The sequence below is a fragment of the Cottoperca gobio genome, chromosome 18 (genome assembly GCF_900634415.1).
Source record: "Cottoperca gobio chromosome 18, fCotGob3.1, whole genome shotgun sequence".
NCBI lineage: Eukaryota > Metazoa > Chordata > Actinopteri > Perciformes > Bovichtidae > Cottoperca > Cottoperca gobio.
The window spans coordinates 5785510-5799953 of record NC_041372.1 but is presented as its reverse complement, the minus strand read 5'-3'; the positions used below and the strand labels follow the sequence as shown (position 1 = coordinate 5799953).

General features: G+C 40.8%; 1 protein-coding gene across 2 annotated transcripts in view; it reads right to left on the bottom strand.

The window, feature by feature from the left end:
- Positions 1-13121, bottom strand: part of LOC115023498 (RAS guanyl-releasing protein 2-like) — a 33957-nt gene extending 20836 nt beyond the window's left edge. Inside the window, exons 1-7 of one of the 2 annotated variants that reach the window (XM_029454522.1) lie at positions 12711-13121; positions 3123-3257; positions 2796-2898; positions 2522-2578; positions 2134-2265; positions 1594-1744; positions 311-484 (exon numbers count right to left, since the gene is read on the bottom strand). In XM_029454522.1, the coding sequence (XP_029310382.1) occupies positions 311-484; positions 1594-1744; positions 2134-2265; positions 2522-2578; positions 2796-2898; positions 3123-3192 (687 nt within the window). In that variant the 5' untranslated portion in view covers positions 3193-3257; positions 12711-13121. The remainder of the gene's footprint in view (positions 1-310; positions 485-1593; positions 1745-2133; positions 2266-2521; positions 2579-2795; positions 2899-3122; positions 3258-12710) is intronic. The other variant, XM_029454521.1, reaches the window with a different exon arrangement.
- Between the last annotated feature and the right edge of the window lie 1323 nt (positions 13122-14444).

Sequence of the window (14444 nt, the reverse complement as noted above, 5' to 3'; positions counted from 1 at the left end):
AAATACCTCTAAAGCCTTTTTTAATTAAATTCACTTTTTCTCAAAACGTGTGCCACTAAATGAAAAACGCGTCTTATGTGTGTCTGTGCAAATCACAAAGGCTTCCTGTGACTTTTCCTCTTCTATCTACATCTCTCGGCTTAATCTCTAATTCACCTTCCTTCAACTTGCTCTCCATTTTTTTCTGTCGCTACAGGCAACCATCTCCTATCAAGCTGCTTCTACGTGCACCCTGAAGCCCAAACCTCCTGCCAGCTCTGACTTATAACCCTTGCAGTAAACAGCCTTAATGGGCCCTGTGCAGACAGACCTGTGCCACCCTGATGAAGTGTGAGATGACGGCGGCTCTCTGCGGAGCGGTGGGCTTGCTGAGCACCATGAGCTGGATCCATTGGGAGACGCTGTTGAAAAGGGTGATGAAACGCTCCAGGATGGGGTTATCCACTGTGCAGCCGTGCATCACAAAGCTGTGGTAATCCTGAAACTAAAAGGAGGTAAGAGCATTACACATTATATGTATTCAAATAAAATGTTAACATGCTTACATCGCAGTATTTTTTATAAATCCTGACAATCATACCGTCAGAAATGTTGTTGTGAAAGGTCTTACAGGAAAGGTCTAACAAAATACACTATTGATTTGCATTCTGAGAAATATAGAATCCAGTGTTTTGGACTTGACCTATACTCAGGCCCCGCTGCGTTGATTTTGACAGTTCTCTTTAATATGTTTCCTGTATGTCCCCCAGTTGGGATCGCAACGCTAAATTGCTAGAGTGCCCCTCTAAAAGAGAAGGTCGACATACCACATTCCTGTCTGTATGGTAAACATGCAGCTGCAGGCAGCAGCTGGTTAGCTTAGCTTAGCATAAATACTGGGACAGGGGGAAACGGCGAGCATGGCTCTGTCCGAGGGTAACAACAACCATTACCTGTAAAACTCACAAATTAACACGTCATATTTTGTTAATTTAATCTGTACAGACACGACCAACAACCAACAATTCACCGTTTTACAGGAAGAGCATTTACCAAATTGTTGAACTATTCCTTTAAGGCAGCTATATCTATAACAAAGCAGCCCACTGTCTGATTTACTAACTGATAAAGTCAATCTTAAATCCAGGAAATATAGAGGGGAAAAAACGTATTTGTTTTCACCAAGACTAAATGCAGAACAGCATAATTACTGCACATTTAGACCAGAAGACTAAATGCTCTCTTTCTATTTACCATGGCTTATTTTATTTTAGATTGAGCCAGAATCACTTTTAGAAGAGACACAAGGACAAAGCCAAGACAAATCATCATCACCACCATCACACTTGAATAAATTATCTAAAAACATCTACAATTTTAAATCAGCAGCACACACCCAGTCATTGTCTTTACTTCCCAAAATAACATTCTAAAAACAAACTTTTTCCAGAAAACAAATATAATTACTGCCAGTAAAAGTTGATTTTAACCACTATTGCTTAGCAACTACAGCAAGCCTGCAGCATGTGACATTACTTGAGTATTCATAGAATTTAAGAGCTGTAAACAACACACTAGATACACAACGTCATCACACACTGCGGTAAAACTGACCAGGATCTTGCAGAATGATTTGTACTCCAGGTAGGTCAGGTGTTCAGCCAGTTCACAGGAATCAAGGTGGTCAAACAGCAGGGACATTTTCCTCTTTTTGGACACTGATGGGACACGCTGAGTCACCTGCCGCTTCCATTTATACGACGGCCTGAGAGGGACGATAAAGCACACAAAAGCTGTAGAATATGTTACGAAAAGTCTCTCGTTTTAGGTCGTTTGGATAAAAGCAACAACTAGCAAACTGTTTCTACCAATGCAGGATTTATTTATGGGAAGGACATTCCCTCATTAGCAAAACGTTTGGCTGCAGTAAATCACAAATATGCTCTACAAAGCCGTGTTCTTATGGGACACTAAAGGGAAGTTGAGGTCACACAGAAATGGCTTTTATTGAAAAGAAGTTGTTGACCCTGCATAGCGCAGCTCAGTGTCTGAGAACAGGCAATAGAAGGGCACGCTGACATAAACACCCACAGACGGAGACATTCATTCACACTGTCAACAACACCCACAGCTTTCAACAATCAATCCACTCACACACTGTCGAGGTCAATGAGCTGACTCTGGCTCGCGTTGCCTTCAGTGGACAAGAGGTCTTTAAAGTCTTTGATCTGGTCAGCCAGCTCCGGGCTCAGATTGAACTCTGCTGGAAATTCAGAGATCCAGTACCTGGAAGGCAGAACAAAGGGGTAAAAAGAGAGAACGATTATGAAAAGATACTGGAGGAGGATATACTTATATACATGTACATACAATTGTGAAACTAAGTTTGGGACCTTTCCATGGTTTAGTTGGTTTACATGATGATAAAAAGTGTACGTGTAGTTACTGTCAACATTCAATTGTAAACTCACAAACCCATAAATGTAGTACATCAAACCAAAGTTCAGGAAGAAAAGTTAAATAATAAATGACAGTTTATTACTTGACAAGGTGACATATTCCTGTTCGCCGCTCAGCAGTGCAGCTCTCCTCTTGAGATCTTATCTAAAGGTTAAAGTTCAACTTTGATGCAAATGTTCCTTTACAGACTATGAAAAAATCTCTTAAATCTCGTTAACATTGAACAGATTTAGAAGAAATAAAAAAGATAGATAAAAGACTGATCTTTCAGTCCGCAGCATGTAAAGTGATATTTGTAGACGAACACCACAGAATACATTGTACATCTCTGAGCAGAAAACAAAGGTGAAGGATACTTGAGCACTAGCTTCTTAGCCATGTCAGTTGAAGGGATGTACCAAGGGTGCATCATGAGAAACATGCGGACCACGGACTCATCCTTCAAAGTGCCCCTCTCATCTATCAGAAGAAAAATAAGATGTCACTCATCATCAGGAAGACACTCACGGGGCAAACATCACCTGCTATCAATTAGAGTGTATCTATTTCGGTAGTGAGTGTGTCAGTCATTCCCTGATCAACATTATGCACGACACCATACACATTTGTACAGAGGACATTTAATCCAAATTCCAACAAAACTGGAAGAATCGTTTGAAAGAAATAGTGTTCAAAAGACCAACCAAAGGCTTGGATGCTCGCTTCCACCAGCTCGTCCACCGCGGCAGACTGCTCCAACGATATGGACTCCATTGTTCCTTTCCTCGGTTTTTTCCCTCGGTTTCTCCCTTTTTTCGGTTTGACTCTCGTGCCTCTCGCTGAGCACAAAAGAAAATGAAGAGAAAGGATCAAAGGCAAAATAGAGTAATTGCTGTATGGAGCAAAGAGAGAGCAAATGAAATTCATAGTGGCTGTTGCTGCATATTGTGAATAGTTGTGTGGTCAGCTATTTTGCATACGGCTTCGCACCACAGGGACTGAGATAATCAGTGACTGTTTACACTAGATTTACAGTAGGGCTGGTTTAATGAGGATATCTGCAGGTCAATGCCATTCTCTAATTGATATGATGGTTTGGTTTGACCCAACAAATTCAAGGTGTCAATCTGCAAAACCTGCACTGAAAGTCGTTCTACTTGAAGGAGCACAATACTATAATATTGCGTAATAAGTCATTTAACTTTTGCTAATAATGCTAACCTGCTTTTACTCAACTAGGGTTCTGAATGCATCTAATTGATACTGAGATGAGCAAATGTATCATACAAATACTAATAAGGAAGTAGAATATGACAGTATGTAGACAGTTCAGCCTGCTTTGAGCTAAATGTGGCAAAAACTGATAGAAAGCCACAAGCACAATCAACAGGAAACCATTATTTATTATCGGTTCTGCACCAGTGCAGTATGTGTTGTACAACACAATGCAAACACATTAGGTATTAAAGGCATATTGGCAAATATTTGGACGTGCAAGATGGCATTTTGTCTTTCAGAAATAGGTTTAAAAAAGAAATGTATAGTGTATACCTGGTAACTTTCACAAGCTGTACACACACCTCTACACACATGCACAACATTCATGTTTTTACCCAGAGAAGTATGGAGTAACCTGAGGGAGTCTATTTCTGCTATAATCCTGGATGCATTTATTGTGTCTGAAGAAGTGAAATACACTAATCCTATCATCTATATCCATTACAGCACGATCTGGTGCTAAATTGGGAGATAAAAGAAGCCACCTGATGTTTGGTTCATTGCTGATAATGAAGGTAATGTTGAGGTTGTGCTTGAGTGACAAAGTTAGGCCGCACAATCGACAACATACCACGCTGCTGCTTCTACTAATGGCTCTTCAATGTTGTGGTTCTGTGGAGTAGTGTGAGAAGGGAGTGATGAGTGTGTGTGTGTGTGTGTGTGTGTGTGTGTGTGTGTGTGTGTGTGTGTGTGTGTATCTATTGTGCCTGACACAATGAAGCCTTCCACTGCGCTGTCTCTGCTGTGGGTGGGTGGACACACTCAATTACAGGCTTCACAAGCTGTCTCAGCCTCACACTTACACACACACACACATTTCTGCAGAGATGGAGGGGGGAAAAGAAAATACAGAGTGAGTGACTACAATAAAAATTGTGAACTTCAAATCTGTGCCTTTATAAAGGACATGGTCAGATCATGGAGATATACATTGTCAAGAAATGACGCACCACAATAAAAATGATGTGCTGTTGCTATACATAGACATTAAAGATCCTGTGACTATGCTGAGGTCCCCACAGGAAACACGTCTGAGCCGTAGAGCAGTAAGTCTGAAACCTCGAAAAAGCTGTGACATCTGGCTTTCAAAAAGAAAGAGCAGACCCCACTGCTCACATCTCATGAATATAAGCGTAAGCAGTCTATTATTGCCACAGAAGAATCATTATGAATGAGAGTCATTTAGATCTGAGCTGAAATGGATTTCTCTGAAACAAAGTGGGCATCTGTTTTGCTTCTGCATTTTTACCACTCGGATACAAGAACCTTCTGTATCCATCCCTCGTAAGCCGTAACACTGAACAAAAAGAGGAGGGGGTGATGCTGTGCCACCTGTGCAAAGGGTAAACCTGCTTTTGACAGTCTAGTCTGGCACTGCGGCACAGGCTGTGCCCGTCTTGTTGATGATACCATCTTGCTATCCATTCATCATCCTGCCAAGAGGACGCGACCCAGACAACAATTATCTCGATGCTTTAAGTAGAATTAAGAGACAGGTTTATCCTTAACAAGCTCCCCATCCTGCCTGTCTTGGAACTCTTTAGTATTTTCCCCACATGATTTCTGGTAGTGTTTCTATTGCGGTGAAGCGGAAGATTGATTGTTAGGTATAACACACACTGTGAGCGCTTTGGTGTCATCCTTGGTTGCCTGGTGACGTCGATCCAGGGCCATCGATCTGGCAGATTAGGGATGGGTTGGGGCGCAGCGGGGATGAAGGGAAATTGACAGGGGCCTGCTCAATCCTGGCCATGTGGAATCTGTAGTGTGCTGCTGGTTTAGTGGGCACTGAAAATGTCACATCCTCCAGCTTTGACACAGAAAGACACTGCTGTCCTTCTCCGTCTCACTATTATAGCCATAAATCAACATGAAAACTGTTACCATAATACCTGTAGTACATCCACACATTCCTTGTAAAAATTATAATACACTTTGGATGTTATGCTTAATCTACAGTTCTTAAATAGAGAGTATATATGTTCTATCCTTCTTATTAAACCCAGACATTAGAGGGAAACTGGCTGCATAAATCTTCAACACCTTTTCATGTCCTAAAATTGACACGAGCACTGATTGATGATGAGACACTGACTTGCACACAGATAATGATATCCATCCATCCTGCTATTGATATTCCCATGATGGGCTCATTTCCATGCTAGTAAATGCCCCGAGCTAATGCACAGTCTCCATATAGCCATTGATTTAGTTTTATTCCCTCCTCACTGGCATTTGGACAAAAAAAAAAACGAGTTTGATTGATGTCGCCATGGATAATGGTCACAAGCTAAAAGATGTGGACAAATTGAATCACTTGGATTAGCTTTTAGGCAAGCGCTGACAAATGCACACACAGTCCGTTCATTCTGCCTCACACAAACATGTCAAAGGGTCTATCTCCAGCATTATAGCCACTAGTGGCCGTACTGTAGGGATGGCAGTGTTAGTTGGTCAGTCCATCACATCGAACAAAGTGTACTGACTTTTCATTTGGATACATCTAATGTCATCTAGAGCATAGGTCTTCAACAGGGGGTCCGTGACCCCAAGGGGGTCCGCTGAGGTACTGCAGGGGGGTTGTGAAATTCTTTGTAGATAAAGCAATAAAAAAATATATAAAAAAATGTTTTGCTATGCGCATTCACATTCCCGCTGTACTTCGCGAAGGGTGGCGACACACACCTACAGTCAGAGACAGAGTGCAGGAAAGGAGAGGGGTGAACAAAAATACATTTGGGCCACGCGCCACGCACCCCCCCTGTTGCACAGACCTATTCAAGCCTCTTCTGTACAATATATACAGTAGGGGGTCCCTGCACCACGCTTCACCAGTTTGGGGGTCCTTGGACTGAAAAACGTTGAAGACCCCTGTCAGGTCAAAATGATTTGTCCAATACTTTGATTTATGATCAAAAACCTACAAAATAAGATAAGAACATGATAATCATATTACCTGCTAAACATCAGCATGATAGCATTGTCACTGTGCACATGTTAGCATGCAGATGTTAGCATGCAAATGCAATGCCACTGAGCCCAAGCAAAGGCGTACAGAGCCGCTGCTAGTCTTGTTAAAACCTCAATATATGAATATCAAACAAGCTGCAATACTTAAGCATGCAAAAAATTTAAAACAATGGTAGAAATTAAATTCTGAGAAAATTCTGATTATTTTTGTTTATATATTATCATATAAATATATTAAGAATTGTATTGTAATTGTTTTTTTTATTTAATTATTCATTATATAAAAATGTGTGATTGGGCTGAACATCCATTGATTATATTACATGAGAATTTGCATACTGTACATTTAGCATGTCATGGTATATAACCACATCCGAAAAATACTTTTTTATTATTATACAAGTGTGATATCTTCTCGGTCTCCTATTCACATTTGTTACTCCTTTTCCTATTTTTCCATGGATTTTACTTTCACTTCATCGATGACCATAGTTGTGCTAAGAGTGTCTGTTCCATCCTTCTATCATATGCTACAATAAGAAACTAACAACAACAAATCCAGCCTGGTGACCCACAGTGTAAAAGTAGTTTAAAGGCTGGTAGATGCAGACAAAAATGTTGTATATGGTAACTATAAAAATCTAATCTCTCAAATGAATTTGCTAATATGTTCAATAATAATGTATTGAGAGTATTTTGGACCACAGCTTCCAAAGTGAGGGATAGTAATCTGCACTTTTAGAGCTTTATCTCATCTTTTAATCATTGTGAGGCCATGTGGTTGAAATTACAAGACTGCAAAAACACATACAAACACCACTTCTTCATTTGATGCACACCCAAATCTTATCTCTTGCCCAACACCCACTAGTTTGTTTCAGGAAGTTGTAGCAAGGTTGTTGCATGATGGGACAGATATACTTCTCCAGAGGGGCTTACAGAGCGGCTGGTGACAGGCTCTATTTACAGACTGCAGGGTACTGAGAGCAGGAAGGGAAACGTTTCCTTTTCCCTGGACACGCAGAATGCCACATTGGTGGCGGCACACCGGCTGCAAACTGAGATTAGCAGCTACAGTTGCTCCTTAGGGACTGGTGGAGGAGGGGGGGGGTGTAAGGAGAAGGAATGGAAGATAAAGAGAGAGACTAGGAGGCAGGGAGAGAGCATACCCAACCTCTCTTCAGCCCAGTCAAATGGAAAGAGATTGTTGGCTGAAGAGGGAACTTCAAATGGGGAGGGAGAATAATGAAAAACCCAAGAGTATGAAAAAATGCATGCAGCTCGTTCTCATAGTCTTGCAATAACAGAAGAATAAGAAGAAAAATATGCACATTTCACAATGTGTTGCTGGGACATAACAGCTGCTTGAGTGTAATGTTTTATTACGTCCTGCAAAACGGAAAAAAAGTCACACATCCTGTTCCACATCTGGCACACTCTCATATCTCACGTCTCAACTTTCTGACTTCAAATGAAAAGTGTAACGTGTGAGACATAAAGGCATTGCTTCGGATTCCATGTGCTGTTATAATATCTGCCTCCTGCCCCAAAACACAACAATGTTTCACATTGTTTTTACTGCTTTGTGTTGAGGCTTCCTGCTCAAACTTCTGTCGTTTTGCCAGATGTGAAAGTTTGCTTCATAACAAATACCGGAAGGGTGTGTTGGTGTGTGTGAAATGTGGAGAGTGTATCAGTACTTCTTTTTTTTTTTTCTTTTTTTTACTTGTTACAATCTCATACGCAGTGGGGTTTTCTCTACATTAGAGGATTTTCTTACAGTCAGTTATCTCCCTGACACACGCTGTGACATGAGTGAAGGCTGAGGTCACATAGTGTATTGTGTAAAAGAGATAGTGATATATCAGCTTTTGCAATATAATATTAGTTTGTTTCTGATGAACCAGGCCACCCCTGCTAACCGTCTAATAATAACAGTCATTTTCTACTTTTCTGCAATGCTGATGTCAGGAATCTCACTTCCTGTTGTTACAGAGTGTTTCAACTTGGGGGAACAAATTCTATGAAATGACTGTACAGTAAATCAATTATCATGTTTGCAAGAAGAATGCATTTACCAGATATCATATTTTTTTGTTGGGAAAAACATGAATTATGGAAAAAGTTATAGATTGCTTGACAATTTGTACTTTAAAAGCAATGGTTTGATATTTCGGAAAATACCTTTATTATTATTTATTTATTGGACATACCAGGAAAAATTCACAAGCGCACTCTAGGAGGTGAGATCCAAAAACACGCCTGCAGTTACTGCTTATCGCCATAGGTGCCGCCACAGAGAATGAAACAGAAAACTTCGAGTAACTTTAAATTAGTTTATCTTAGCAGTTTTTCTTATCTTTAAGCTAGAATATTTTGGGAAATACACTTTTCGCTTTGCTGATGAGAAATATATGAGAAGATTAAAACCACTCTCATGCCTGTAGCTAGAGCCAGCAGCTGGTTAGCTTAGCACACAGACAAGGGGAAACACCTAGCCTGGCTTTCTCCAAGGGTAAGAACATTTTATATCTGCCTAACATTTTATATCTTGTGTGTTTAATCAATACAAAAACCAAGAAAACCAGTGACTTCCTGGAGTCTCCGACGGTTTCCTAATAAACCTCTTCTAAGCTAAGCTAACAGCTGCTGGCTGTAAATTCATATGAGAGTAGTATTAATCTCTCTCATCTAATTCTAGGAAAAATAGTGAGCAAGCATATTAACCATAATGTTAAATTATTCTTTAAACAGCAAGCTACAATTAAGTTGCCCGTAGGTACCAAAGGCCCACCCTCCACGCAGAAACACGGAGCTGCATTCATTTTCACAATTCAGGGCACACGTTCATCTGGAGACTAATTTGTGCGTTGCAGTGTTTATCTGCTTCATTTCCTCCTGCCTGTCAGTGCTGTGCTCCAAAAACTATTTGGTGGTTTCATGCAACAGTCATTCTGAACCAGTTTCATGTTTTGTGTGTATGCTAGGAGTTTCACATTCACCCAGCCAGCCTCTTAATTACCCCTGCAGGCTTTTTTTAAATAGCGTTAGCCCTGGCTAGTTCCTGTTTAAGCATTCTTTCCTAAAACAGCCTGCATCCCTGAGCAGACCCCACAATTTCCTGCCGTCAATACACCATTCATTATGCACATTCAGATAAAGATCCTGAAAACAGTATGAAAGCAGAAGTAAGGAAATTAATGCACTTTTTTAAAATAGCAGTTGCAGTATACCGCAGGTGTTATACAAATACATTTCGATTCTCTTTCTGAAAGTGAGGCACGCCTAATACCTGTAGCTCAGAAGGATGCCAGTCGACTAAAACATCAACTAATCATGGTAATGCAATCACTGCTAATTCACTGCCTCACATAATCACTACACAATCTTAAATACGGCTGCCAGTGAGTTTCGATCCGCCCTCCCACCAGGCTCATCCACTACTGTGTTTCCCCCCTGACTGATTTAATCCAGCCACAGTGTGATTTATAGCTCTTCAGATCCTTTCCCTCAATAGCTACCTTCCCCTCCTAAGTCTCCCACTCCTCTGCTGTCGCCTCTCTTCTGCATTCTAACCATGCCTTTAAAGGTGAGGAGAGCAGAGTGCATTGACATACTGACATTTTACAGGGTCTTTGCCCTTTCATGGGAGCTGAAGAGGTGACAGAGGAACACAAAGATCCCAGAGGGACAGAGAAAGAGTACAGATGACTATTTTCCTAGACTGAACCATTGAGAGAAGTCTAAAAGTGACCCTGTTTGCATTAAGAGATGTCACATCTACTCACAATTAGATCAGTTATTGACATAATGTTACAATCACTGTTGTCCTGCCAAGTTAGTGGAAGTCAAACTAAATCTGGGACCAGCTCCGACTATGCTGCATGTCTTTAAATGATCTTGTCTGGTGTTTAAAATCATTATATAAAAACAAACACTAGTTCAGAAGAAGAAACTTATACATTCTGTGTGCAGTTATTGTAGAACCACTGTTGTCACTTGCACCAGCATGTAATCTGTGAGAGGTTGATTCAGGTAATTAGGAGTGTTGCACAGGGACTGTGGAGGAATTGATGAAAAGTGAGATAGAGAAGGCAGTGGACAGAAGTGCATAGGCCGAACACCCGAATGATGGCAAACATCCAGCACACGTGTCTGGCTATACTGCTGCTCCTGTGTGCTCTCTGTAAAAATAAATAATAATTTCTCCTGTGTTGGTTGAGTTTTGTTTCCCTCTTCCTCACTATATCCCTCTGCTCTGCCTTAGTTTAGCTCCTTCCTCCTCCTCCTCCTCCTCCTTCTCCCAGCTTTGTTGTTCCTTTGGCATAAAACAGCAGCCATGCACAATGGATCCAATTATAGTTTGGCTTTCATGATAGTGCAACACTGCTGCAGGTTGAGGTGGCTGGAAGTGATGCTAAATATCAAGGGTGGCCGCTCCAGAGGCCTGAAGTAATTGCACTGCGGCAGCGGAGTAAAGAAAGGAGAAATAGAGATTTTTTTTTATCTCTTCTTCTTGATTTTACCACTATGCTGAAGGCACTTTTAATCCTTGAAATCCTTTCCTTTTTTTAAAACGCTAGATCTTTGCATGTACCACTTCACTGTATGACATCATAGGCCATGGGTTACATTGAGGTAACTTCTGATCAAATAAGCCTTGCTCTGATGAAATGGACCTTGGATAAATTGTTTCTTGATTTGTGCATTGGGGACAGATCTGTCCACCATATATGATGGCTGATGTTGGTGGCTTCCACATTTGCATTCTCTGAATCAGATGCTGATCTCGATGTGCAAGTGCACACAAAGCAAGCTTGTCCAACACTCAAAATAGGTACGGTTAATCAGCAACAGGCAGCTCCGGCCAAATCAACCACATTGAAAAACAGTAAAGTGACTTCTCTGCCTCCTACAAGGATGTGACAGGCTGCAAAATCAGAGCTGCTAAGACTTTCACATGTCCAGAGAGGCAGCCAGTCACAGCTTACAACTAAAATCCCACAGCTCTGACATCAAAACATGGGTGAATAAAGCAGGGGTGAAGGATAAGTGAAAACATTGCAGAGCAATTAATCAGCAACCCAGGCAGTCAAAGATGCCTCCTAATCCCTGCTGCTTTGAGGGCGGTGGGAGAAAATCACCTTGAATCATTGCAATCAGACAGCTGTGGCCTGTGTAGAACAGGTAATGAGGCGGCTGGTAGAAGGAAGTAAGCTAGATAAGTCTGACCTCTCACTCTTTTTTTATTTAGCAGCCAAGGCTGATTTACAATGAGCTGAGATGTGGCCTCCAGTGTTACTCTCTCGTCGAGGCAAATTCTCATCAGCAAACAGGTGTGTGTGTGTGTAATGGTTATGAGCTGCCAGGATTCTTGAAGTTAGTGTCCGTGCCATTTGATGGATACCTCAACAAGTTATCTTCCTTCCACCCCTCCTCTTCCCAGATAGGTTAAGCCATAACTTTCCAAAACACTTTTGTTTACCATCATTCCCCCCCCCCCCCCCCCAGCCAAAGCAGGATAAAGACCCTGCCGCTCCCTCAATCTAATTTTAGAAATAGGCGTTCCTCCATCCTCCTCTACTCTGCTCAGTGTTTCGACTCTTTCTGTTAATAACTGTGCACTGACCTGTTATTTTAATGAGTTCAACTAGTAGACATAATTGGCAGCTGTGGGATGCAACCCATGTCTTCCACAAATCTGATCACAACAGAGTACTTTTTCAGAACACAAAGTGCAAAGCACACACATGACTCCCGAATGACTCTACATGAAATTCTAACATTGCTGTGGCTGATGATGCAAGAAGACAAGTCCTCCATAATCGTGTCTACTGTTGCAATACAACAGTACATGTTCAAACAGATGTAGCCTTTATCAAGTGATCAAATAACAGCAGCCACGCAATATTACACTGTGGTAGGTTTATCTTTGAATATAAGTGCCTGACCAGACGAGAAAGAAAGACATTTGAAACCCACCTTGCGTAAAAATCTCCAGTGGCCTCAGTTAACCAACATGTAAGTTATGACACATTTCTTACCTTTAGAGTTTGAAGTGTCCCATGCTCTGAGAGAGGAAGGCGACAGGTTAACAGTTGCGTAGTGAGTACTGAGAGGAAAAGCGTTACATCACCAGCACCACCGAACTCATAAAGCCTGTTTGGCTGCGGAGTGGGAACACCGGGTCCTGCAGAGAGACGCGCCGATGATCGAAAAAGAAAAAGAAGTCATCAGAAGAGATGCATTCGGATCCCTCTTCGGAGTTGAAGCTGGCGGTTTTTTGAATGGCCTCTACGGGGAATCTTTCGGTACATTAACCCTACAGTGCGCACAAGTCATCTCCTGGCGCGTTCGGAAGCGAGTTATGGATGTGATGTGTGTTGGTGTATCAGAAGCAGCTGGACCGCGTGCCAGCCTTCTGCTCATGTATCCAGCTGTGGAGCAATAACGCTCACTGCAGAGCCACAGTCCCGCCTGTTGGTAGTAGCACAGCAACACCACAGTCTGCACATGCTTGTTGTCTACGAGCTGCATCATTACACAACATAATCATTCATCATTGTCTTGGCTGATCTGGGATGTCAAAGAGTCTTGTCAGTCATAGACATGCCATCACTTCCAGTTGTGCTTCCATTTCATACAACTCATATATTTTAACATTGTATCGAGTGTTCACGTGCATTTGGCTGGATGACACTTGTTTAATTTCAGTAAACAAGAGACAGACAGCTGCTGCAGTGGCAGAATAATATATTATTAATTAACAAATGTATTTTTTAACTGCATGACAAGTACAGAAAATATATTCATATACATATAAAGACAAATTAAGGGATACAAAATAAAATAATAATAAAAAACATGAACATAAAATAAATGTACATAAAACATGTATATATATATATATATAGTTCCATTTCTTTCTTAAAAATAGAAATGGTGGTTTAACTTTAGTTTAAACCAGAGATCATAGTGAGGTTGATAAGAAAATATTCATTCTCATGCATTGCGTTGTACCTTATCCTAACAAAAAATATTTGTTTACAGTAAAAATACATATTACAGATATTATTTTACAATATGTACAGATATCTTACCACAGTTTACGGGGCTACCTTCATGATAGGGGTTTGCTCCAGGTTTGCTCCCTTCATATGTCACATGTTGCGTTCAGGTTATGCATGATTAAGTGAGTGATAATCGTAAACATAGAATCCAGTGTGTCATTTAAGAATGTCAAATATACTATTGTTTATTTGATGAAAAGTAAAACACTGATTTGTTTAATGACATTTCAAAATAAGTTCCATTGCTGAGGTGTGGAAAGTAGAGTAATACCGTAATCACACATCCCTAAAGAGTGCAAGCACTCGTTCAACAAGCTCTATCAAATTGGAATTGCTATATATCCGACAGCATTTGAAAGCAGCACCGTAAAGTACTGCTCTTACCAGGAAGAAGAGGATAACCACCAAGACGGTAGGCAGCTTGGTGCCACCATTACCAGGCAGGTAACTTTCTGTAAAGTTGACTGTTTATGAAAATGCTGTGTCACCAATCAGACATCATAGTAAAAGAGTACGCTCAACTGGAGTGACATAAAAAATAATGACGTCTGTGGATTGTTTTTTATTGTCAAATTACAGTAGTTTCATTCTGTATTTAGCAAAACATTCGTAAACTTATGCATATTGCATTTAGAGTTTAAGAGAATTTCATACACGTAATATAACTTTTTAAAATGTGTGTAGGCTACGTGATATTGAGAATATTCT